General features: G+C 48.8%; 1 protein-coding gene across 3 annotated transcripts in view; it reads left to right on the top strand.

Annotated features, from left to right (window-relative positions):
* Positions 1-26,998, top strand: part of MASP1 (MBL associated serine protease 1) — a 123,342-nt gene that overhangs the window by 67,075 nt on the left and 29,269 nt on the right. The window contains exons 9-11 of one of the 3 annotated variants that reach the window (XM_083504139.1): positions 10,988-11,125; positions 14,820-14,894; positions 22,833-23,360. In XM_083504139.1, the coding sequence (XP_083360265.1) occupies positions 10,988-11,125; positions 14,820-14,894; positions 22,833-23,360 (741 nt within the window). Of the gene's footprint in view, positions 1-10,987; positions 11,126-14,819; positions 14,895-16,818; positions 17,135-22,832; positions 23,361-26,998 lie in introns of those variants that run through there. The other 2 variants (XM_083504137.1, XM_083504136.1) reach the window with 2 other exon arrangements.

The following is a 26,998-nucleotide window of genomic DNA, read 5'->3' as shown; positions in this document are numbered from 1 at the left end:
AATTGACCCAGAGGCAGATTTAGGTGACCAGTTTCCCCACACTGGGCACCGAGCTAAGTGGGGCACTGCAAAGTGTCACAATTATGATGTAGTAAAGGTAAAGGTAAAAGGTAAAGGACTCCTGGACATTTAAATCTAGTCAAAGACAACTATGGGGTTGTGGTGCTCATCTCGCTTTCAGGCCGAGGGAGGGGGCATTTGCCCACAGACAGCATTCCGAGTCATGTGGCCAGCAGGACTAAGCCACTTCTGGCGCAACAGGACACCGTGACGGAAACCAGCGCGCACGGAAATGCCGTTTACCTTCCCATTGCAGCAGTACCTATTTACCATATTTTTTCACTCTATAAGACGCACCAGACCACAAGACGCACCTAGTTTTTGGAGGAGGAAAACAAGAAAAAAAATATTCTGAATCTCAGAAGCCAGAACAGCAAGCAGGATCGCTGCGCAGTGAAAGCAGCAATCCCTCTTGCTGTTCTGGCTTCTGGGATAGCTGCGCAGCCTGCATTCGCTCCATAAGACGCACACACATTTCCCCTTACTTTTTAGGAGGGAAAAAGTGAGTCTTATAGAGCAAAAAATACGGTATCTATTTGCACTGGTGTGCTTTCGAACTGCTAGGTTGGCAGGAGCAGGGACAGAGCAACAGGAGCTCTCCCTGTCGCAGGGATTCGAACCGCCAACCTTCCAATCGGCAAACCCAAAAGGCTCAGCGGTTTAGACCACAGCGCCACCCACGTCCCTTTTTATGATGCACACGCAAAACAGAAGCTGGGAGTCAGGGGTGAATTTTGGGCTCGCAGAGGATGCCACCAAAATTTGGAAGACCATCCTTTACCCTGGATTACCCTCATTCCGCAAGGCTCTTCTCCTTCACCAGGTGAAATACGAGTGTGAATTTCATGCTCTTTATTCAGCTCATAGTAGCAATGAATGAAACTTTCCCCAAAACGTCTAGCTATATATACATTATTTACACAATGGGCCCCGCGTGATTGGCTACTTCCGGGCTGCTCCTGCAGGCCAATCAGGTCACTGATTCACTTCCACCTGAAGCTGGATTGGGTGGCTCCTGCGGACCAATCAGACTGCTGCATTCTGGATCCTATTGTTCTAGGATTCAGCTCAGTACATAACACCAGGTGAGATTCCACTCAAAATGAGCAAAGCATCACATTTGTGCCTCAACAAGCGCAGGGGAAGGTTCCCAAATGATGCTCAAGGCAGTTGTGTGATTTCAGCCTTCGTATTTTCCACCAGACATCTGGAGGTGGTGGCGGAGGAGAAGGAAGCACAGGCCATCTGCTTGGCCCGCTGCGAAAATCTGTCGCCTCCACGTTGGCAAAGCAAATCTGTCCCTGGGAGAATACTCTGGGGACAACTCTGAGAGGAAAACATTGCCTCCCCAGCCCCACCCCCAGCCTTCACCATGGCACATAGCAGCCCATCTGTTCCCCTTGGCTGAGTGTGATGGGAGCAGCCCTTTGCGTCGAGGAATGCAGAGACACTGGGATTACTCAATGACAGGATCTCTGCTCAAGAAAAGGGGTGGAATCAGCTGTCTCATAAGCACGCAGGACGTACGTGGGGGAATTTTTGGTCCCTTTGCTTGTTTCCATGGCCACCCACCGCTGCCGTTTTACGCTCAATTTCTTTCCTTTAAAAAAAAAATTATTGAAGTAAATCAAACGAAATGGATACAGTGAAAATAATAGAGGTAGAAAAAAGCAGTGCAGCATATTGAGAAGAGATGTCACATTATGCTGGTAGAGTACAAGGTGATTTGATAGCCATCTTCAAATATCTGAAGGGCTGTCACATGGAAGCAAGCTTGTTTTCTCCTGCTCTGGAGGGTAGGACTCAAACCAGTGGCTTCAAGTTGCAAGAAAGGAGATTACGATATGATACGATAATCTTTATTGTCATTGTCCCATACAGAACAACGAAATTGAAAAAATCTACATCAGACATTCAAAAACCAACAAGCCTGCTATCCCAGCTATCCCAACCTGGTTAGCCCCCTAAAAAACTCTGATACCCCATTTTTAAACACAATACACTCCCATAAAGACTACCTTACACTGTATTTAAAACCAATCGCATTTGGATAGAAACTGTTTCTCAGGCGGCTAGTCCTAGTCTTTATAACCCTGTGGGACGCGGGTGGCGCTGTAGGTTAAACCACAGAGCCTAGGACTTGCCAATCAGAAGATCGGTGGTTCAAATCCCCGTGACGGGGTGAGCTCCCGTTGCTCGGTCCCTGCTCCTGCCAACCTAGCAGTTCGAAAGCACGTCAAAGTGCAAGTAGATAAATAGGTACTGCTCCAGCGGGAAGGTAAACGGCATTTCCGTGCGCTGCTTTGGTTCGCCAGAAGCGGCTTAGTCATGCTGGCCACATGACCCAGAAGTTGTACGCCGGCTCCCTTGGCCATTAAAGCGAGATGAGCGCCGCAACCCCAGAGTCGGCCATGACTGGACCTAATGGTCAGGGGTCCCTTTACCTTTTACCTTACCTTCTTCCAGAAGGCAGAAACTGAAAGAGATCATTTCCGGGGTGCGCACTATCCTGCACTATCTCTGCAGCTTTCTTAAGACACCTGGAAGTATAGATTTGATCCAAGGTGGGAAGAGTGCACCCAATTATTCTCTCCACAGTCTTTACATTATGACTGAACATTATGAATAGCTTTCTGGTGTAAGAGCTGTTGGAAAGTGGAACGGACTCCCTTGGGAGGTGGACAGTTCTCCTTCCTTACAGACTTTTAAGCAGAGGATGGATGGCCACCTGTCAGAAGATTCTTTACCTGTGATTCCTGCATTGCAAGGGGTTGGACTAGATGGCCTTTGGGTCCCTTCCAGCCCTACAATTCTATGATTCTATAAATAGGAAAGCCAAATTTCACATTGTACCATGGAGAGGGAGTCCTGGGTGTCTGTAAGTGTTGTACAGTGGTGCCTCGCAAGACGAAAAGAATCCGTTCTGTGATTCTCTTCGTCTAGCGGTTTTTTCGTCTTGCGAAGCAAGCCCATTGACGGATTAGAGGATTAGCGCTATTAGCGGCTTTTAGCGGCTTATCGGCTTATCGGATCAGCTGATAAGCGGCTTAGCGGCTTAGAAAAAGGGGGGAGGGGGAAAAACGCAGGAACTCGCAAGACATTGTCGTCTTGCGAAGCAAGCCCATAGGAGATTTGTTTTGCGAAGCACCTCCAAAATGGAAAACTCTTTCGTCTAGCGAGTTTTCCGTCTTGCGAGGCATTCGTCTTGTGGGGCACCACTGTATATAAGATAAAATCCTACCAAACAGCATGGATCTACTCTTCCCATGTGTTGGGAGATGTGGCTAATTCTGCACTTAGGTGAATTAATTTCTTCCCTAATGATGGGATGGTTCAAATTTATCTTTCTTTGCTGAAGTTTGGGGGAGTTGCTTATGAGCCCATTCCAGGAAGTTCTCTAGGTCTCTCCAGCCTAAAGGTCATCAACTCTATGGCGCAATTCAGGAGGGGAGGGGAGGGGGGGATATTTTAGCTAGATCTCCCTACACCCACTCATTTCTTCCCAATCACCAGTACCCAAATCTTCGAAAGGCAAACAGTTCTTCCTGTCTCTGGCAATCTCTCTTGTGCAATGGACATTCTCTGCTTTGAGAAATCCACGTGATCTGTAACCTGGCCTGGCCTTCCTCAATCTTTGGTATCGTTTCTACCGTTCACCAATCATTATTTGTTCTTCCCAAAATGCGTTTGTTGGTGGGAAAGGCAAGATTAGACAGTTGGCTAACGGGGGGAAAAAGAGCAAATTCCTTCCTCGCTAGCTCAAATGCGCTTACTCGAAGCCTCTCAGAAGCATGAGAAAGATCCATATAAGCTGAGGAAATAGGTGCTGGAATAAATTCTGTATTTTATTTTAATGAGTCCATTCCCCTTCCATTTTTCAACTATGCTATACAGTCACCAATAGTTGCCTGCAGATAATAACAATAACAATAACAACAACAACAACAACAATAATGATAATACTAATACTAATAATAATAATAATAATAATAATAATAATAATAATAATAATAATAAATTATTTATACCCCACCCTTCCCGGTTCAAAAATCAGGCTCAGGGCAGCTAACAACAAATTTAAAACACTTAATTATGAAAGCAGCGTAAAATACAGTATAAAAACATGAAAAACAATAAAATTCAAAAAATCACAAATCAATTAGATAATCCCCAGGGTTAGCTGGCTGAATTGGTCCTACTTGGGCCAGCGAGGAGACCAGGGGAGAATTAGCTGTGGGGTCTCAGAGTGGGTAATCTTCATAAAAGGGGAGGGGGAGGGAAGAGAAGGGAATGGAAATAAAAGATGAGGCTGAATTCAAATTAAAGGCCAGGCGGGATAGCTCTGTCTTACAGGTCCGACGGAAGGAGGTTCAATCCTGCAGGGCTCTGATCTCATGGGACAGAGCATTCTACCAGGTCGGAGCCATCACTGAAAAGGCCCTGGCCCTGGTGGAGAATAGTGTGACTTCCTTAGGGCCCGGGACCTCTAAACTATGGTTATTCATGGACCTTAAGGTCCTCTGCGGGGCAGACCAGGAGAGGTGGTCCCGTAAGTATGAGGGCCCTAAGCCACAAAGGGCTTTAAACACACCCTGAAACGAGAATTCTGTGTGAGCCAATGAAAAACTGAACTGCAGAGTTGGAGGGGACCCCCAAGGACCATCTAGTCCACCCCGCTGTGGACCAAGGGCATAGTTCAGTGGGAGAGTATCCACTTTGCATGCAGAAGGGCCCTGAACGTTGCATTTCTGGTCGGGCTAGAAAGGAGCCCAGTCTGAAACTCTGGAGAGCTGCTGCAAGCCAGAATAGATGATACTGCCCTAGGTAAAGGTAAAGGGAACCCTGACCATTAGGTCCAGTCGTGGACAACTCTGGGGTTGCGGCGCTCATCTCGCTTTACTGGCCGAGGGAGCCGGCGTACAGCTTCCAGGTCATGTGGCCAGCAGGACTAAGCCGCTTCTGGCAAACCAGAGCAGTGCACGGAAACGCTTTACCTTCCTGCTGGAGTGGTACCTATTTATCTACTTGCACTTTGACGTGCTTTCAAACTGCTAGGTTGGCAGGAGCAGGGACCGAGCAACGGGAGCTCACCCCGTCGCGGGGATTCGAACCGCCAACCTTCTGATCGGCAAGTCCTAGGCTCTGTGGTTTAACCCACAGCGCCACCCGCGTCCCTGATACTGCCCTAGGTGGGCCAATATTATGACACAGCTTCCTATGTGCATATGGTCTAGCATTCCTCCCCCCATCAGCTAGCAGGCATTAGCCGCTCAGCCAGAAATGGGTCCATCAGTGGATCAGCTCACCTGTTCTCTCCATCCCTTATGAAGAAATTCCCCCTTGCAATGTCTCCTCCAATGCCTGATTTAAATATGCAACTCCAACCAACTAAAAATAGGCCAAGCTTCTTACCGTGGGCGTTCATTTCCCATTAATTAACATAGTTCTTTCCATCTCACCTCTTCCCTTGCAAATTTCCTGTTTCACAAGTTTACTGAGTTCCTTGCACCTTCCTTCTCCACACACACCCCTCCTTCCCAGGTGATTAAAATCCTCCTTTTCAAAGTTTTCAGCTTCAGGGAAACCTTTTTGCTGCATAGAGTTCTCTCTTCCTCATTGACCTGAATTCTGGAGGGTAGGACACCACTGAGAGGAAATTGGATGCTTTTGGGACAGCAAATGCTGAATTCAAATGGCAGGGGGGCCAGGCCTTCTTTCCTTCCAGCTGCTCTGCCACCTGGGGCTAGTGCCAGGTGTTAAGTTGTGGGTGAGCATATCAGACGATACAGCTCTTGTTTATTCACAGGCCAGAACAGAACTGAACTGAAGGGTTCAGCCAGCCTGCTTAGATAGAGCTCCACTAGAACGCAACAGTAACCACTTTCTATCCAATCACTGAACCAGTAGTAGATAGGTAGCCGTGTTGGTCTGCCATAGTCAAAATAAAAAAAATTCCTTCCAGTAGCACCTTAAAGACCAACTAAGTTAGTTCTTGGTATGAGCTTCCGTGTGCATGCACACTTCTTCAGATACCTGAATAGCTGAACCAGATATCTGAAGAAGTGTGCATGCACACGAAAGCTCATACCAAGAACTAACTTAGTTGGTCTTTAAGGTGCTACTGGAAGGATTTTTTTTTACAATCACTGAACGTCACTTTCAGTCCCTTATTTGCATATGTGGACCTGAGTGAAAGCTTTCTACAGTATCCCCCTGCTGGCCCAGGGTGAGAACTTCCGTACATAACACCAGGTATGGCCCAGCCTTTGGCACCACGACCCCAGAGGGACCCAATGTCAGGGACTGGCAGGGCTCTGGTGCTGAGGCAAGTGGACTGGAGACTCAGCCAGGAGAGGGGGACAGTGATTTATGATGACACCCAGCTCTACCTCTCTTTCAAATCAGAACCAGTGAAGGCGGTGAAGGTCCTGTGTGAGTGTCTGGAGGCGGTTGGAGGATGGATGGCGGCTAACAGATTGAGATTGAATCCTGAAAAGACAGAAGTACTGTTTATGGGGGGACAGGAGGTGGGCAGGTGTGGAGGACTCCCTGGTCCTGAATAGGGCAACTGTGCCCCTGAAGGACCAGGTGCGCAGCCTGGGAGTCATTCTGGACTCACAGCTGTCCATGGAGGCGCAGGTCTATTCTGTGTCCAGGGCAGCTGTCTATCAGCTCCACCTGGTACGCAGGCTGAGACCCTACCTGCCCGCAGACTGTCTTGCCAGAGTGGTGCATGCTCTAGCTATCTCTCGCTTGGACTACTGCAATGCGAGGGGCTACCATTGAAGGTACCTATGTGGGGCTACCTTTGAAGGTGACCCAGAAACTACAACTAATCCAGAATGCAGCAACTAGACTGGTGACTGGGAGCAGCCGCCAAGACCATATAACACTGGTCTTGAAAGACCTACACTGGCTCCCAGTACGTTTCCAAGCACAATTCAAAGTGTTGGTGATGACCTATAAAGCCCTAAATGGCCTCGGCCCAGTATACCTGAAGGAACGTCTCCACCTCCATTGTTCTGCCCGGACACTGAGATCCAGTGCCGAGGGCCTTCTGGCGGTTCCCTCCCTGTGAGAAGCCAAGTTACAGGGAACCAGGCAGAGGGCCTTCTCAGTAGTGGCACCCGCCCTGTGGAACGCCCTCCCACCAGATGTCAAAGAGAAAAACAACTACCAGATTTTTAGAAGACATCTTAAGGCAGCCCTGTTTAGGGAAGCTTTTAATGTTTAATAGACTATTGTATTTTAATATTCCATTGGAAGCCGCCCAGAGTGGCTGGAGAAAGCCAGCTAGATGGGCAGGGTATAAATAATCATAGAATCATAGAATCATAGAGTTGGAAGAGACCACAAGGGCCATCGAGTCCAACCCCCTGCCAAGCAGGAAACACCATCAGAGCACTCCTGACATATGGTTGTCAAGCCTCTGCTTAAAGACCTCCAAAGTAGGAGACTCCACCACACTCCTTGGCAGCAAATTCCACTGTCGAACAGCTCTTACTGTCAGGAAGTTCTTCCTAATGTTTAGGTGGAATCTTCTTTCTTGTAGTTTGGCTCCATTGCTCCGTGTCCGCTTCTCTGGAGCAGCAGAAAACAGCCTTTCTCCCTCCTCTATGTGACATCCTTTTATATATTTGAACATGGCTATCATATCACCCCTTAACCTCCTCTTCTCCAGGCTAAACATGCCCAGCTCCCTTAGCCGTTCCTCATAAGGCATCGTTTCCAGGCCTTTGACCATTTTGGTTGCCCTCCTCTGGACACGTTCCAGTTTGTCAGTGTCCTTCTTGAATTGTGGTGCCCAGAACTGGACACAGTACTCCAGGTGAGGTCTGACCAGAGCAGAATACAGTGGCACTATTACTTCCCTTGATCTAGATGCTATACTCCTATTGATGCAGCCCAGAATTGCATTGGCTTTTTTAGCTGCCGCGTCACACTGTTGGCTCATGTCAAGTTTGTGGTCAACCAAGACTCCTAGATCCTTTTCACACGTACTGCTCTCAAGCCAGGTGTCCCCCATCTTGTATTTGTGCCTCTCATTTTTTTTGCCCAAGTGTAATACTTTACATTTCTCCCTGTTAAAATTCATCTTGTTTGTTTTTGCCCAGTTCTCTAATCTGCCAAGGTCGTTTTGAAGTGTGATCCTGTCCTCTGGGGTGTTAGCCACCCCTCATAACCATGGTTGAATCACTGCCTCCTCGATATACAATTGGTCTTCCTGTTGGGTTTTCCCATACAGTTGATAGGGGGGTCAGCCCTCTTTCAAGGCCAGCTGTGTTCCCAGACAATGATTCTGGATCCTGCAAACAAGGTGGGGAAATGTTGCGCAACCAATATAGAACAAATTATTTACTTCTGCAAAAAAGAAAAAGCACAGCGACACTCAAACAGAGAGAGCAGATACTCTTGCGTAACTGGAATCAAGGATGCAAGTTAAACCAATTGAATTAAACCTTTCGGTGTTAAATAAGAACAAATTGCGCAACCCTAGTTTGCTTAATTCTTTCAAAGCACAGCACCGGCCTCTCTGGGGAGCGGGGCCTGGGGAGGTTCAGACTTTCTTCTACGCAAACAGACTTTGCTCTACACGAAGGCGCAGAAGCAGTCATAAAACTATCACTCAAGAATGCAGTATGCAAAGTGCAATCATCTGTGCAAAGTGCAATCATTCCAGACTGCAAAAAGTCAGCCCATCGTTTTTCTGCTATCCAGTAAGCTGCAAGGAACATCCAATCTTATAACTGGTGCCCTCCCCGCAGTGGTGGAGGAACCCTCTCCAGCACACGGGGCAGGACAGCCCGTACGATGTGCGCATGTGTGGCATACCGTATGGAGTGCGTGTTGGGATACTGCCAGGGAGATAAAGTCCATCATGGCCCTCAAGCCGTCTGCCGGACGATCCATCGATCTCCCGTAGTCACGCAGTATGAGCTATTAGCGACACGAGTTTCCTGGAAATACCGTGCCACATTCCAGGGCTCGTGCACACTCTTATCAGCAGATAATGCACAGCAAAAGTCGCACCCAGGAGAGCATTATTTACAAGCTTTTATTCAGCGTTGATCAGAACAAAGAAAGACATGACTGTCTGCTTCAGTGTCTTCGACAGAGAGAGAACCGAAAGCAATAGCAAACATAAACATCCTGTGAACAGGAAATACGCAGGCTGTGACGCTAGCAGCATCCCATACAGACTCCACATGTGTGGCATCCCATATGGACTGCGCACTCGCAGCAGCCCATACGGTCGCAGTGCGAGAGGCAGCCTGTACGGACGCCCGTATGGATGGCGCACAAGATCGGCAGCCAGTACGGAGGCCGTGCGAGCGGCGCCTATAAGGACTGCGCGTGCCCTCGGCTGCTCTACAGCTGGGGGGAGGCAGGGGCCATCTTGTCACACACACACACACACACACCAGAGTGGCACCGCCCCCTCAGCTCCCCACTTCGTATGCCCCTGCCCCCCCCAGTCCCAGTGCAAGCCTGAGGACTGCATTGCAATCCTGGGGTGGGTTTTCTTATGTCACAGCTCCCACCCTTAAGCATCAGATCATAGGAAGGAGAGCCCTGGGACTGGATCAGGCCCATGTCAATAAGGTGCCTCTGAGAAGCCTACAAGCAGGGCTTCAGCACAGTCGCCTTTTCCCATTCATGCTTCCCAGCAAGCAGCATTCAGAGCTGTACCTCTGGGCTAGTCTTTGTTGTTGTTGTTTAGTCGTTTAGTCGTGTCCATCTCTTTGATTGAGATTGAATCCTGACAAGACAGAAGTACTGTTTCTGGGGGACAGGAGGCGGGCAGGTGTGGAGGATTCCCTGGTCCTGAATGGGGTAACTGTGCCCCTGAAGGACCAGGTGTGCAGCCTGGGAGTCATTTCGGACTCACAGCTGTCCATGGAGGCACAGGTTAAATCCGTGTCCAGGGCAGCTGTCTCCCAGCTCCACCTGGTACGTAGGCTGAGACCCTACCTGCCCGCAGACTGCCTCGCCAGAGTGGTGCATGCTCTGGTTATCTCTCGCTTGGACTACTGCAATGCGCTCTACGTGGGGCTACCTTTGAAGGTGACCCGGAAACTACAACTAATCCAGAATGCAGCAGCCAGACTGGTGACTGGGAGCGGCCACCGAGACCATATAACACCGGTCTTGAAAGACCTACATTGGCTCCCAGTACATTTCTGAGCACAATTCAAAGTGTTGATGCTGACCTTTAAAGCCCTAAACAGCCTTGGCCCAGTATACCTGAAGGAGCATCTCCACCCCCATCATTCTACCCGGACACTGAGGTCCAGCACCGAGGGCTTTCTGGCGGTTCCCTCACTGCGAGAAGCCAAGTTACAGGGAACCAGGCAGAGGGCCTTCTCGGTAGTGGCACCCTCCCTGTGGAACGCCCTCCCACCAGATGTCAAAGAGAACAACAACTACCAGACTTTTAGAAGACATCTGAAGGCAGCCCTGTTTAGGGAAGCTTTTAATGTTTGATGTATCATAGTATTTTAATATGGGCGGGGTATAAATAAATTATTATTATTATTATTATTATTATTATTATTATTATTATTATTATTATTTTTTGAGACCCCATGGACCAGAGCACGCCAGTGTGGCAAGCATCCGGGGGGCGCCACCCACATGTGTGGTGACACCCAGAACGGGCCGCACCCCCCTTCCTCCGCCAGTGGAAACAGATGGGCACAGCCAGTAGAGCTCTGCTATTGTAGCAAGCAAATTGTCTGCTCTCTATAACCAGCGCCCGTCTGCAGTCTGGCTAGTAGATGCAATTTCCCTCCTTGACCAGCTGGCATTACAAAGATGGATGCTGGACTTTTTTGAAGGGGACAGAGAATCGCTTTAGAGCTACAAGACTCCAAATTAATTCTCAGAGGCTTTTTTTCCAAACCCTCCCCTCTGCTCGGCTTTCCAGTTGCAGACTGCAAGGCGCCACGAGAGCTGGACCACGGCTTCGTCACCTTCTCCACCCAACACAACCTGACCACGTACCAGTCAGCGATCCAGTATTCCTGCCAGCATCCATACTACGAGATGGTCCCCAATGTCACAGGTGAGAGCGGCTGCCCTGCGGGGGTCTCCGGTTTGCATGCTGGGTGGGCAGCAGCGACGGGACAAGGGATAAGCAGCATTCACAGAAGACCACAAAGAACTAGTAAGATGGGCCGGGTCAAGAAATGTAGTTGGCCCAGGAGCTTGTGCTCAAGAGTTGCCCCAAAAGGCCACTAGGACAATAAAGTATTTCAATCTAAGATTCTAAAATTCCATTCCCTTGATTGTTTTGGTTGCTCCCTTCCGAACCTTTTCCCAACCCTATACAGTGGTGCCTCGCAAGACGAAAAGAATCCGTTCTGTGATTCTCTTCGTCTAGCGGTTTTTTCGTCTTGCGAAGCAAGCCCATTGAAGGATTAGCGGATTAGCGCTATTAGAGGCTTTTAGAGGCTTTTAGCGGCTTATCTGCTGATCGGATCTGCTGATAAGCAGCTTAGCGGCTTAGAAAGGGGGGGGAGGGAAAAAAACCAGCAGGAACTCGCAAGACATTGTCGTCTTGCGAAGCAAGCCCATAGGAAATTCGTTTTGCGAAGCACCTCCAAAATGGAAAACTCTTTCGTCTAGCGAGTTTTCCATCTTGCGAGGCATTCGTCTTGCGGGGCACCACTGTAATCTCCTTTGTGAGGCGAGGCAACCAGAACGCTACAAAATATTCCAAATGTGGTCGAAATCTATAGCCAGTGATGAAGAAGACTGCTGAGGGAGGGGAGGAATAGAGATAGGCTGGAAACTGGGGTGAACCTCTGTTTGAAAAAGAAGTCTTTGCGTGCAGCCATCCCCACTAGTGGCCATCGGTAGGCTTATCTTCCGTGACAACAAGAGATGTTTTAGGAGTGCGAGGGAGCAGCCCCAGGCAACAGGCCTGCCACAGGATATTGCTAGGCAGAGGCACGGAGACAAAATCAATACTTTTGCAGCGCTGCTGTCAGAAGGGGAGGCTGGAATGGCCCTGAAGGGGAAGGAAGGTGATTTCCTAAGAATGCAATGCATGTCCTTCCTCTCCTCACACGAAGACCGAAGACAGGAGGAGAATTCTCAGTGGTGGTTACAGTGGTTTCTTAGCCAGGGCCTGAATCCCACCGGGCAGACACATACTTATAAGCAAATCGAATGTGAGATTAGCTTGCTGTTCAGTGGAACCGGAACCATTGTGAAAACAATTGGAAAACTGCACTGGGGATTTGAGTGTCGGTGACGACACTGGCGCTGACCAGTACATGCCCACAGAAGCCAGCTCAAAGTGAACTACTGCACCAAAATGCTGCTGGATTCCCCCTCCTAGAGCTCCTCTCAGAATAGAACATATCTACTTAACTTATGGGACTCGAGTGGCGCTGTGGGTAAAACCTCAGTGCCTAGGACTTGCCGATCGTATGGTTAGCGGTTCGAATCCCCGCGGCGGGGTGAGCTCCCGTCGTTCGGTCCCAGCTCCTGCCCACCTAGCAGTTCGAAAGCGCTCTTAAGTGCAAGTAGATAAATAGGTACCGCTCTATAGCGGGAAGGTAAACGGCGTTTCCGTGTGCTGCGCTGGTGCTGGCTTGCCAGCTGCAGCTTCGTCACGCTGGCCATGTGACCCGGAAGTATCTTCGGACGGCGCCGGCTCACGGCCTCTTGAGCGAGATGAGCGCGCAACCCTAGAGTCGGACACGACTGGCCCGTACTGGCAGGGGTACCTTTACTTTTACCTTTACTTAACATGCTATTAAATCCCCACCCTCTGTTTGCCAATGACTATGAGCCACAACAGCTAGAGGAGCCTCCATGTACAGGGGCACTGTATCTGCAGATATTGGATAACTTATTGCGGACAAATAGCCATCGTGCTCTGCTTGCGGGCTGTGTACAAGTTGTACACAGTTTACTCAAAATCAGTCTTTGTACTTCAGTTTCTGTTACTGAGTTATGACAGTTAAACGCTTTAAACACCATACAGCTTCCTTCACCGAATAATACCTTGGTTCGTGAGCGAGGGGCACTTCTCCTCAGTTACCCGCTCTCTTAGCAATCCCACTCCTGAGGGGTTGCCAATGGCATAACAGACCCAGAGGATCTCCTCACCCCTTGTGACTGGCTTGGGATTCTTCTGTACCTAAAAGAACTCTCCCCCTCCTGGCTAGGATGAGACCCAGGAAGCCTGAATTCCCACAGGATCTGCCTCTCCCATCTCAGACTCAGCCCTCCCAGAACACTCCTCTCTGTATACCTTCCCCAGACCCTCAACCCGGTCTCCCTATCCAAGCTGAGAGGCTTTTTCCTCTTGCTCTCTATAGTCTCCTCAGTGTGGGTGTTTAACTTAACTCAGAACCATTTCTCCCTTAGTCAAATCCCATCTTGCTCCCTATCTCTCATCTTCAATCCAGCCCTATCTCTTAACCTGACCCTTAGCCCTTTGTTGTTGTTTAGTTGTTTAGTCATGTCCGACTCTTCGTGACCCCAACAATCTTAATTCTGGCTAGGGATTCATCCAGCCCAGCCTTTCGCATGATGAATTCTGCATATAAGTTAAATAAGCAGGGGAACAATATACAGCCTTGTCGTACTCCTTTCCCAATTTTGAACCAATCAGTTGTTCCATATCCAGTTCTAACTGTAGCTTCTTCGCCCTCATAGAGATTTCTCAGGAGACAGATGAGGTGATCAGGCACTCGACCCTTAGCCCTATCTCTTCTCAAATCCAGCCCTATCTCCCAACCTGACCCTTAGCCCTCTCTCTTCTCAAATCCAGCCCTATCTCTCAACCTGACCCTTAGCCCTCTCTCTTCTCAAATCCAGCCCTATCTCCCAACCTGACCCTTAGCCCTCTCTCTTCTCAAATCCAGCCCTATCTCTCAACCTGACCCTTAGCCCTCTCTCTTCTCAAATCCAGCCCTATCTCCCACCCTGACCCTTAGCCCTCTCTCTTCTCAAATCTAGCCCTATCTCTCAACCTGACCCTTAGCCCTCTCTCTTCTCAAATCCAGCCCTATCTCCCACCTTGACCCTTAGCCCTCTCTCTTCTCAAATCCAGCCCTATCTCCCAACCTGACCCTTAGCCCTCTCTCTTCTCAAATCCAGCCCTATCTCTCAACCTGACCCTTAGCCCTCTCTCTTCTCAAATCCAGCCCTATCTCCCAACCTGACCCTTAGCCCTCTCTCTTCTCAAATCCAGCCCTATCTCTCAACCTGACCCTTAGCCCTCTCTCTTCTCAAATCCAGCCCTATCTCTCAACCTGACCCTTAGCCCTCTCTCTTCTCAAATCTAGCCCTATCTCTCAACCTGACCCTTAGCCCTCTCTCTTCTCAAATCCAGCCCTATCTCTCAACCTGACCCTTAGCCCTCTCTCTTCTCAAATCCAGCCCTATCTCTCAACCTGACCCTTAGCCCTCTCTCTTCTCAAATCCAGCCCTATCTCCCAACCTGACCTTAGCCCCATCTCTTCTCAAATCCAGCCCTATCTCTCAACCTGACCCTTAGCCCTCTCTCTTCTCAAATCCAGCCCTATCTCTCAACCTGACCCTTAGCCCTCTCTCTTCTCAAATCCAGCCCTATCTCTCAACCTGACCCTTAGCCCTCTCTCTTCTCAAATCCAGCCCTATCTCTCAACCTGACCCTTAGCCCTCTCTCTGATGAAAACCGGTAAGACCGGTAAGACATTACGACAGCACCACCTAGTGGTATGATTCCTGTCCAGAACTTGTGTTTTGATCTTCCCCAGGTACCTACACCTGTGATGCCAGTGGCCTATGGAGAAGTGCGGAGCTGGGAACGCGCCTGCCATCTTGTCAACCAGGTACCTAGATTGCACTGAAATGCAACCTTCATGCCAGCTGGCTTCTTTGAGCTTCTCACCCTCTGGCTTTAGATGCAAACCTTTCACACTATGCATAGCTCCTCGTGTGGCTAAATCAGAATTGGTGGGGTGCAAGAGGGGTCTGCTTTTGGTGCAAATATGGCATATGATGCTAATTCGTGCCAGGGCAGACCATTGGTACGTTCTGCCCTGTCTAGTAGCATCGCCTCTCCAGGTTTTAGGTGGGAAACCCTGCCAGCAATAATAATAATAATAATAATAATAATAATAATAATAATAATAATAATAATAATAATTTATTATTTATACCCCACCCATCTGGCTGGATTTCCCCAGCCACTCTGGGCGGCTTCCAACAGAACACTAAAATACAATAACCTATTAAACATTAAAAGCTTCCCTAAACAGGGCTGCCTTCAGATGTCTTCCAAAAGTTTAGTAAAAATAAAAAAAAATCCTTCCAGTAGCGCCTTAAAGACCAACTAAGTTAGTTCTTGGTATGAGCTTTCGTGTGCATACACACTTCTTCAGATACACTGAAACAGAAGTTGCCAGATCCTTCTATATAGTGAGAAGGTGGGGAGGGGTATTACTCAGAAGGGTGGTGGGAATGGGAGATTGGCAGATAGCTGAGATGAGCCTGTTGACGACTCTTAACGACTGTAATAGGTCTTACAGGAAAAGGCAAGGGGTGAGAAGGTGAGGAATGGCTGAATGCCAGAAGGATCTAGCAACTTCTGTTTCAGTGTATCTGAAGAAGTGTGCATGCACACGAAAGCTCATACCAAGAATTAACTTAGTTGGTCTTTAAGGTGCTACTGGAAGGAATTTTTTTATTTTGACTATGGCAGACCAACACGGCTACCTATCTGTAAAAGTTTGGTAGTTATTTTTCTCTTTGACATCTGGTGGGAGGGCGTTCCACAGGGCGGGTGCCACTACCGAGAAGGCCCTCTGCCCGGTTCCCTGTATTCCCTGTAACTTAGCTTCTCGTAGCGAGGGAACCTCCAGAAGGCCCTCGGCGCTGGACCTCAGTGTCCGGGCAGAACAGTGTCCGGCCAAGTTCTTTTTAACTGGAGAATTGGACCTGGGACCAGGTTGCATGTGCAAAGCATGTGTTCTGCCACTGGTACATGAACTCTGTTTAGAGCCATCCATGAGCTCCCCTGTCACTGGTTAAGCCAGGAGCATCTGCCCAGATTTCTCAGTTTCTGGTGTTAATTCTGGCTAGTAGAAGCTAGGATGGCAAGAGCTCAACCAGGCAGGATTGGTTGGGGAGAGCTTGCTGAGGGAGGGAGAAATCGGATTATTCCATTTGCATTTGAAGGCAAATTACCTAATTTGCTTTTTCCGAAACAACGAAGAAGCAGAGCTCGGCCGTCTTTCAAAACACACGCTTCTCCGAATTTTGCAACAGAGTTCTCCAGACAAGTTAATGGGTCCAAAAATGTCTAACCTGGAGGGTGAAGTGTCCACATCAATGCAAATAAGAGTGAAAATGACATGGAAAGATATGCATATTTGGGGGGGGATTGTTTTGAAAAAAGATGAGCAAAATTGCACACAAACATTAGCAGAGATTCGCACCAAAAGGCTCGTGGGGACTTTTCATAAAGAAATTTGCAAATTGATGTGGAAACATGGGAGAGCCAAACTTAAGACTGGGAAAACGAGGAATTGGGAGAAATCGAATTTGTCAGGTTCCTCTGTCCCAGGTTCATACCCACCAAGATACAATGTTGAACAGGGGGACGCACATCTTTTAAAAGTGGTGTTTTTTTTAGCTTTCAGGGTGTTATAGTAACTGTATAGTACAAACTTCCATTCCCTGCCCCCTTTTAAAAGACTGACTGTTTTTTAAACATGCTCTTTTCTGTCTGCTTCTGGTCCTGATGGAATCCAGGCGGGCTGGCAAGTCCCAGGGAAAGTTTTCCAGAGGTCAGAGCAAGTTGGCCAAGAGCTGAGAAATCGCTGCGCTTTGCTCCTCTCTCCTTGGAACGCCAGTTGCCTGTCACTAGGAAACCCCTCTCTCTTCTCTAGCAGATCACTGGCTTCTGCACGCAGCCAGAATAAACATTCTGGCAGTGGCCTGTCCCTTTGTCATGGTTTCTGTTGCAATCCTGCACCCACTGGGACCAACCGGGGTTTTCCTTCTGGGTAAACATGCCTTGGCTTGGGCTGCGCTATTTTTAGCCTGTTTGTTTACCATGCTTTCTCCCACTTAAAAAAGAAAACCAAATACCCAAATCATTCCATCTATTTAAGAAAATGGTTCCAAAACACTTTTGGGCCGCTACTCACTTGGTTGCATAAACTTATCCCCAGTGCCAAACTACTTTAAAAATTATTATTATTATTATTATGAACAGTGATTTGGCAAGATAATAATGCAATAAAATTCAAAAAAAGACACAATTAATTTCACATTTATTCATAATCCAGTTAAAACTACTTACCTGGTGTAATTCAGCAAAACTGATGAGCTTTATCCAGTGATACTGGCTTTTCAAAATCTGGTAGTCATTGACACCTCTAGTGCCCCCCTGCAGCCCCCTTGCCTCTTAGCGCATCCCCCAGCCAGGTAATCCCTTTGGGGTCTTATCCTGATGCCCACGACGCTTTTAAACTGCACGCAGAGACACACTACACCTTTGGCCATGAGGCGGCGAAAGCAGTTGCGTGGCGAGTTCCTGCCTCCCTCCAGTGGAAATAAAGACACATGACACAGATCATAGAATCATAGAATCATAGAGTTGGAAGAGACCACAAGGGCCATCGAGTCCAACCCCCTGCCAAGCAGGAAACACCATCAGAGCACTCCTGACATATGCTTGTCAAGCCTCTGCTTAAAGACCTCCAAAGGAGGAGACTCCACCACACTCCTTGGCAGCAAATTCCACTGTCAAACAGCTCTTACTGTCAGGAAGTTCTTCCTAATGTTTAGGTGGAATCTTCTTTCTTGTAGTTTGGATCCATTGCTCCGTGTCCGCTTCTCTGGAGCAGCAGAAAACAACCTTTCTCCCTCCTCTATGTGACATCCTTTTATATATTTGAACATGGCTATCATATCACCCCTTAACCTCCTCTTCTCCAGGCTAAACATGCCCAAATATTTAAGTATTTAATATTTAAATATTTATTTAAATATTTATTTAAATATTTAATATGCCCAGATATTTAAGCTTAATGGGCTAAATAAGGCCACAACTTTATTGGTTACCGGTGATGAGCGGTATTGGCTTAGGCATTGGTCCTAACCGACAATCCGGCTTCAGCCTGTTCGCTTGAAGTCCGGGAAGGGTTAACCACCAGTAGGGGAAGTCCTGCTGATGCACATCAACTAGGAACTCCCCCAGGGTCACCGCTCGGGGGCATGCCTTAGGCCCTCACCTCCATAGGCTTTGGATAGGTCCACGCCCCCCGGAATCCTTTATCGGACTACCCTTCAATATGCAGGGGGGGTGATGGCGCTTCCTCCCCTCTTCCATCTACAGAGCAATACCAATACCAATGCCTAACCGCCAATACCAAGAAAGTTGTGACAATATGCTATGAGGTAGGTGAAAAACCAAGTGGCTGGTGCCAATCTGCAGGCGATTGGTGGCAGCTGCGAGCAGGAGATTGTCTGTGGCGATTGGGCAGGTGATTGGTGGCTGCTGGCAGCGAGTGGGCAGACGATATTGGTGTCTCTGGCAATGCATGCAATTGGCACCAGTGGTCAGGCAGGTGAGCGATTGTCAGCAATCCCGCTCCCCTAAAGAAAGCTTAACAACTCTGGACAATCTCCCCCCATTTCCTAAATTTGGGGTCTCAAAAAACAGGGGTTGTCTTATACACGGGGGGCGTGTTGTGCACGGAAAAATACGGTACCTTTTTCTCTCTTGAAAGGCCCATAGAGCTGGAAGTTGGGCGAGTGCTCTAGCTGCTCTAGATGCCTTTGAAGGCTCAGATGAATCCTACTGCAACCAGCTTTTGCCAAATATCTTGGAAAAGTGAACTCTTTGTGGGTGCACTTCCATGCTTTCTGTGTCTTGGGTGGGGGAATGATCTTGGGTGGGGGGGGGAGGAAAGTGGGCAGAAGGAGCGGCGGCAACACCCATGGCTCTCGCTCAAGAAGCCACATTTGCTCCCAGGCCTAAAAACGGCCGGCGGTCCTTGATGAAGAGCACATAGGGGCAATGTTCTAATTAATTTCCCTTACTCTGCCATTTTAGCAGAGCTCCTTCCGTCAAGCTTTCTCTGTCCTTGCCAACCCTTTAATCAGTTTCCATTTTAGCAGAGCCCTAATTTTGCCTACTGACAGTTAAGCAAAACAAATAAACTCACACTTAATGCATTTCAGTACTCTTGGCTGCTGTTCAATTAACTCCAGTGCGATGTAAATTAAAGTGGGAAGGCTGCCAGATGATGTCCTTGTGCTGCTGGCTCCAAAGGGTGTGGAAGGGTGGATGAAGGGGCAGAGAGGTGACAATTCTGCTATGAGGGTGTCCTACCTTGGGATGTGCAGAGATCTCTGCTGGCCATGCACCACACTCTTCAAAATGAGCTGATTTTTGTCTCCATGCAAACGTTTATTTTGATTTTCATCTAGCATAACCAGTGGTTTGTTCTGGCTGGGCAACCTGTGCCTTTCACAGTTGCAAGACAAGCAGATATTTCACAGGTGAAGTGTTTTTCCATTCTGCAGCTGCCCTGAGTGAACAAAGAACTCATTGTGTCAATCTCACTTGACAGTTTCGCCCCTTGATGTGCAAGCGTTTGCAACAGACAAAGCTCCAGATCAAGCTCTTCACACTGCCCGGGTTTTGCTAAAGTGTTGCAGTGTATGCTGCTGTCAGACCGGGATCTATGGGTGGGGTTTTTTCCGGTTACCTGAGGCTGCTTGTCGATTGCCATCCAATTTTAGATTTCGCTTGAGAAATTCAGCGCTTGTCGTTTGCACTCATTTATGTAACTAGAGTCTCACAGAAGCCATGATTTCTTGACACTGTGGTTATGCCCAAATATAAAGGGATTCCACTATGCTTGGGTACTAAATGGGCAATCCCAAATCCTGGTAGGCAGCCAGCAGGAGGGGTATAGCCACCTCCACATCCACAGCCCTACCAATTGTTCCAGCCAGGCCAGAAAAGGGGAGCAGAGAAAATTACCGTATTTTTCGCTCCATAAGGCGCACCGGACCATAAGGCGCACCTAGTTTTTAGAGGGGGAAATCAAGGGGGGGAATTATTATTTTTCCCCCAGCCCCAAAGAGCAAAGAAGCCAAGACAGCGAGCAGGATCCATCCCACTGGCTGTCTTGTCTTCCTCTAGCCGGGAGAGGCTGCGAGCGGCTATGGCAATTCCCCCACCTCCCGCAAAAGCCCACAGTAGCTGCGCAGCCTTTAAAGAGCGCGCGGCTCCTGTGGGCTTTTCTACGAGGAGGGAGAAGGGACTGACTAGCTACGTCAGTCCCTTCTCCCTCCTGGGGAAAAGCCCACAAGAGCCACGCGGAGCTTGTATACGGCTCTTGGGGGCTTTTCCTGCCTGCCTCCCCCTGCATTCGCTCCATAAGACGAACATACATTTCCCCTTACTTTTTAGGAGGGAAAAAGTGTGTCTTATGGAGCGCAAAATACGGTACACTTGCCTTTGCCCACTCTTGCACTGAACCAGCCCCACTCCACGTCCCACTTCCCCAAATGCCCCATTTCAGGACTTTCTGATGCCTTCCTCCCACCCAGCATGTGGGCTGAATCAGTGGGGCATGCCTTGCCAGTGGGGCTCCCGGTCCTGGCAGATATGGGCAGTGCCAGGTGAATCAGAGGTCTGGCTTGTTCTCTCAGGCTGTGCATGGTATGATATTGGGATGACGCCTGGCCCTCTGACCCGCCGACCACACCGGCCTCCATCGAAATCCCGGAAGGCGTTCCAAAAGAATCTTTCTTCCTCCTTTCCCAAGAGACGCTGGCGACATCCGCCCGACCAGCCTGCCTTCTGTTTCGTTGCCAGCCCTGGACACCTCCGGAGAGCGGGCAACTTGTCCTGGCTGGCTAGCGACTGGCACAGCCGGCTGCCTCCCTTCACCGTGCATGCTGGTGGGGAGATCAGCCACTTGCTTTCCTGTCCCGCAAAGGTATTCCGGATCTCTGAGGGTGCAATGATGGACAGCACCGGGGTGTGCGAAGGCATCATTGCCTGTAGATTATGCCATGGGTCTCCGTGAGGGAAGCTTCTGTACATATCTGCATCGGGCATTTAAAGCAGCATTGTACCGCTTTAAACATTGCAGGCGGTTGGGCAGGACGGCCCTTTGGGTCCCCGACAATCCTGTGATTCTCTGAATCTGTCGAGAATCCTAGGAACTGCAGTTTGTTAAGGGAGCTGAGAGTTGTTCAGATGCCCCCAATCCCCGCCACAGAGCTATGTATGAAGAGCCTGCTGGGTCAGGATGGACCCCGCGAGCAGGATTCGAACACAACTCTAGTTGAGATTCCTGTATTGCAGGGGTGACCCTCAGGGTCCCTTCCAGCATCATCATCATCATCATTTATTTATACCCTGCCCATCTGGCTGAGTTTCCACAGCCACTCTGGGCGGCTTCCAATCGAGTGTTAAAAACAATACAGCATTAAATATCAAAAACTTCCCTAAACAGGGCTGCCTTCAGATGTCTTTTAAAGATAAGATAGCTGCTTATTTCCTTCACGTCTGAAGGGAGGGCATTCCACAGGGCGGCGCCACCGCTGAGAAGGCCCTCTGTCTGGTTCCCTGTAACCTCACTTCTCACAATGAGGGAACCGCCAGAAGGCCCTCAGAGCTGGACCTTAGTGTCCGGGCTGAGCGATGGGGATGGAGACGCTCCTTCAGGTCTACTGGGCCGAGGCCATTTAGGGCTTTAAAGGTCAGCACCAACACTTTGAATTGTGCTCGGAAACGTACTGGGAGCCAATGCAGATCTCTCAGGACCGGTGTTATGTGGTCCCAGCGGCCACTCCCAGTTAATAGCAGTTTCCCGGTCACCTTCAAAGGTAACCCCACATAGAGCACATTGCAGTAGTCCAAGCGGAAGATAACCAGAGCATGCACCACTCTGGCAAGGCAGTCCGCGGGCAGATAGGGTCTCATCCTTCATACCAGATGGAGCTGGTAGACGGCTGCCCTGGACACAGAATTGACCTGTGCCTCCATGGACAGCTGTGAGTCCAGAATGACTCCCAGGCTGCACACCTAGTCCTTCAGGGGCACAGTTGCCCCATTCAGGACCAGGGAGTCCTCCACACCCACCCACCTCCTGTCCCCCAAGAACAGTACTTCTGGTCTTGTCAGGATTCAACCTCAATCTAACAATCTCAGCATCCACAACAGACTACAGGTCCCAGGATTCCATGGGGGGCATGCAAAATGTGTGCTCTACCACTGAGACATAGACATAGGCCATAGAACATAGATGCAGGTCTCCAGCAGCAATTGAGGGTCTAATTCCAGGAATTACCAACATATATATATATATCAGATATACTGTATGAAGCCCTAGTGTTTTGCTAGTGACATTTGATGGATTTCCATGTGTATATAATCTTGGCAGGGTCCATTGAGCGGAGCTCTTGGCATGTTAAATTCAAAGCCTCGGGACTGAAAATTTGTAATTTCATAATTTCAAACTCTGCTGGTCAATTTGAAATTTCAATTCTTTGAACTGATACACCTGAATGCTGCCCAGCTCTAAAATGACAAACGATCCAGCGCACCTTTACACAGAGTAGCCCTGTAGGACTTAATATAGGAAACAATAGTTGGAAGCAAGGCAGGAACTTTTCTGCCACCCCCCAATGGGGAATCCTGGCATAATCTACTTGGAGTCACAGTCTGGCTACTTTTTGGTGATGGATCCAGCCCTGGTCGTCTAACCATCTGCTCTGTTGTTTTCTTTCCCCAGTTTGCGGGCGGCCGATGCGGTCGCTGCCCACCCTGATCAAGCGCATCATCGGCGGGCGAAACGCAGAGCCCGGGTTTTTCCCTTGGCAAGCCCTGATCGTGGTGGAGGACACGTCCCGAGTGCCTAATGACAGGTGGTTTGGCAGCGGGGCCCTGCTCTCTGAGTCATGGGTGCTGACCGCCGCCCACGTCCTCCGCTCCCAGCGCCGGGACAACACCATCATCCCCGTCTCCAAAGAGCACGTCACCATCTACCTGGGCCTTCACGACGTGAGGAACAAGGTGGACGCCGTCAACCGGACGGTGGAGAAGATCGTCCTCCACGAGGCCTTTGACATCCAGAACTACAACCACGACATTGCCTTGGTGAAGCTGAAGGAGAAGGTGACACTGGGACCCCATGTCATGCCCATCTGCCTCCCGCAGTACGAACACGAGTTAGAAGGACCTCAACCCAACACGTTGGGCCTGGTGGCCGGCTGGGGCATCTCCAACCCCAACATCACTGTGGATGAGGTCATCAGCTCTGGCATGAGGACCCTCTCTGACGTTCTCCAGTATGTCAAACTACCGGTGGTCCTGCATGCTGAGTGCAAGATGAGCTATGAATCTCGGTCGGGGAACTACAGCGTCACTGAGAACATGTTCTGTGCCGGCTATTACGAAGGCGGGAAAGACACTTGCCTTGGGGACAGCGGGGGAGCCTTCGTCATCCAAGACCTGGAGAGCCGGAGATGGGTGGCCCAAGGACTGGTCTCGTGGGGAGGCCCCGAAGAGTGCGGGAGCAAGCAAGTGTACGGGGTCTATACCAAGGTCTCCAACTATGTGGAGTGGCTTCAGGAGAAGACCGGGTGGACATTCAGGGGGGTCGAGAGGAACAGATGAACCTTTTGAGAGCCTTTATAGGTCGTCAGTTGTTGTTTCCTACACACACACACACACAGAGAGAGAGAGAGAGAGAGAGAGAGAGAGAGAGAGAATAAATGTGTACAGTTGTTATTAATTGGAAGGAATCGGGACCATTCCTCTAAGCAGCGCTCCTGTCAAACAAATATCACATTTTCCAAGAGAAAGAACTCAACATGGCCAAAAGGGAACCAATTCCAGATCACTGTTTGATTCCCCCCAAAAAAGAGTTGCCTGGTGTCAATGTGATGTTTGGTGATTGACAGGTAGGCATCCTCATCAACCAGACAAACTTTGCCCCCCCCCCAGGGGGCACGGGAGATAATATTCTGGCCTGTCCCTGAATCTCCTTTCCCACCCTGCAAGATGCAGAGTATCCCCCACTTCCTGTTGAACACGAAAGCGTGGAATTAAAATCCCAGGAAGTCACCATTTAAATGCAACCTCTAACTAGTCGACTTTGTCTGATGGCCAGTATGTTGCTTAATTGTGTGGCTCAGAGAAAGAGAAGCCCCCTCTAGTGGTCACTTTCTGCATTTCTTTCTTCCTTTAAAAGGTGTGACTTTATCATGAATCCCTCCCCTTGAATGTTTAAAACATTGAATTGCAGAGTTTGTGTCTTTCTAATCTGCCCCCAAACTCTGTGATAGTGATGGGGTTTCCTGTATCCATAAATTCACGCTTCACAGTCAGACATCCTCTGAAACATTGCAGATTTCTTTGAAATCCCAGGCTTGCAAAATTCGGTCTGGAATGTTTGAAAGCGATTGGTGGGAATTTGGCGAATTCCATAATCCACTCGTTTCTGCATCACTTCCTTGAATTCTGGATTCAATGTCATGTTGGTGCTGCCTTGCCAACCCTGCCCCATCCCTTGTGCCCAAGAGAAATGTATTTCAAAATCATGGGATTGGAAGGAGACATTCGCGTTTGTCCCTTTTAGAGGGAAAAGATGGCATTGGATCTCACTCTTCGGCCCTCAGTTAAAACTGCTTCCTTTTTTTTAGGGCAGGCTTCCTCAAACTCGGCCCTCCAGATGTTTTGAGACTACAATTCCCATCATCCCTGACCACTAATCCTGCTAGCTAGGGATCATGGGAGTTGTAGGCCAAAAACATCTGGAGGGCCAAGTTTGTTTGTTGTTGTCGTTTTTTCGTTTAGTCGTTTAGTCGTATCCGACTCTTCGTGACCCCCTGGACCAGTCACTCCTGTCTTCCACTGCCTCCCGCAGTTTGGTCAAACTCATGCTGGTAGCTTCGAGAACACTGTCCCACCATCTCGTCCTCTGTCCTCCCCTTCTCCTTGTGCCCCCCATCTTTCCCAACATCAGGGTCTTTTCCAGGGAGTCTTCTCTTCTCAGGAGGTGGCCAAAGTCTTGGAGCCTCAGCTTGAGGATCTGTCCTTCCAGTGAGCACTCAGGGCTGATTTCCTTCAGAATGGAGAGGTTTGATCTTCTTGCAGTCCATGGGACTCTCAAGAGTCTCCTCCAGCACCAGAATTCAAAAGCATCCATTCTTCGGCGATCAGCCTTCTTTATGGTCCAGCTTTCACTTCCATACATCACTGCTGGGAAAACCATAGCTTTAACTATACGGACCTTTGTTGGCAAGGTGATGTCTCTGCTTTTTAAGATGCTGTCTAGGTTTGTCATTGCTTTTCTCCCAAGAAGCAGGCGTCTTTTAATTTCATGGCTGCTGTCACCATCTGCAGTGATCATGGAGCCCATTAAATTAAAATCTCTCACTGCCTCCATTTCTTCCCCTTCTATTTGCCAGGAGGTGATGGGACCAGTGGCCATGATCTTCGTTGTTTTGATGCTGAGCTTCAGACCATATTTTGCTGTCTCCTCTTTCACCCTCATTAAAAAGGTTCTTTAATTCCTCCTCACTTTCTGCCATCAAGGTTGTGTCATCTGCATATCTGAGGTTGTTGATATTTCTCCCGGCAAGCTTAATTCCGGCTGGGGAGGGAGCCTGTTTTAGGGGGTCAGTTCTTGTTTAGTGCTCAAAGCCAGCCTTGAGCAACCTGTTGCCTCTCCAGGTGTTCTGGGCAGCAACAGCTGTGTTAGATGAAGCTGATGGCAGTCATAGTCCAAAACATCCCGAGGGCGCCAGGTTGGCAAAGGCTTTTCTTAGTCTTCAAGCCAGGTGAACATCTTTAACGAAAGGAGGGGACGCCTGCTTGTGCATGCTAGCAGGAGGCAGCTGCAGTGCTTTAATTCGGGACAGCAAATTTGAATATCTTCAAAAGCTTCCCAATGTGAAAAATCAGTCCAATGAAAGATGGTGCCCATCGTGGTTTTGGATCGCTGGGGTTTTCTCAGCACTGTAAGGTCAAAGGTCTTTTCCTACTTTGAAAACACTCCTTGCATTGCTTTGTTTTAGTAAAAAGAACCAGGTCAAACTACTCAGTCATCCATCAGGAACTTACCTGAGTACAGTGGTACCTCGGGTTACATACGCTTCAGGTTACGGACTCCGCTAACCCAGAAATATTACCTTGGGTTAAGCACTTTGCTTCAGGATGAGAACAGAAATCGCACGGCGGCAGTGGGAGGCCCCATTAGCTAAAGTGGTACCTCAGGTTAGGAACGGTTTCAGGTTAAAAACGGACCTCCAGAACGAATTAAGTACTTAACCCGAGGTACCACTGTAGTGGCACTTCACTGAAGGTGCGTATGCACCTTACGTGTCAAGCACATTTGTAGAGCAAGGAAGGAATGCTGGGAATCAAAGTTTGGCCCTGACAAAGCTACAATTCCCAGCACCCTTAGCAAACTACAGTTCAACAGATCATTGGGGGGGGAGTGCTTTGAATGCATGGTGTAGAGATGCAACTTTTTCAGTTTTGTGAAGGGTTTACATGACATTACCCTCATCAAAACACACCATTTAATCCAGATATCTCCTTTCCATGGTGTGTTTTACTCCCCGAAAGGGAAGTTTTTAATGTTTGATGTTTTATTATGCTTTTATATTTGTTGGAAGCTGCCCAGAGTGGCTGGGGCAACTCAGACAGATGGGCGGGGTACTATTATTATTATTATTATTATTATTATTATTATTATTATTATTATTATTTCTGTGTACATGGTAAATCCAGATTAAAGGGGCAATAATACGGGGTGGCATTTTGGGAGGATGTCATATGGATGCTACAAAAACCTTCTGTATGTGAGTTTCACCAAGTCCATGGGGAACTACTGTGTGGAAGCAATGAGGAAACACTGAAAAAAAATCCAAAGAAACATGTTTTATGTTA

The sequence above is a fragment of the Podarcis liolepis genome, assembly GCF_965112155.1.
Source record: "Podarcis liolepis genome assembly, chromosome: 5".
Classification (NCBI taxonomy): Eukaryota; Metazoa; Chordata; class Lepidosauria; order Squamata; family Lacertidae; genus Podarcis; species Podarcis liolepis.
Note: the sequence above shows the minus strand (reverse complement) of the source record. Positions and strands in the feature narration are given on the sequence as shown.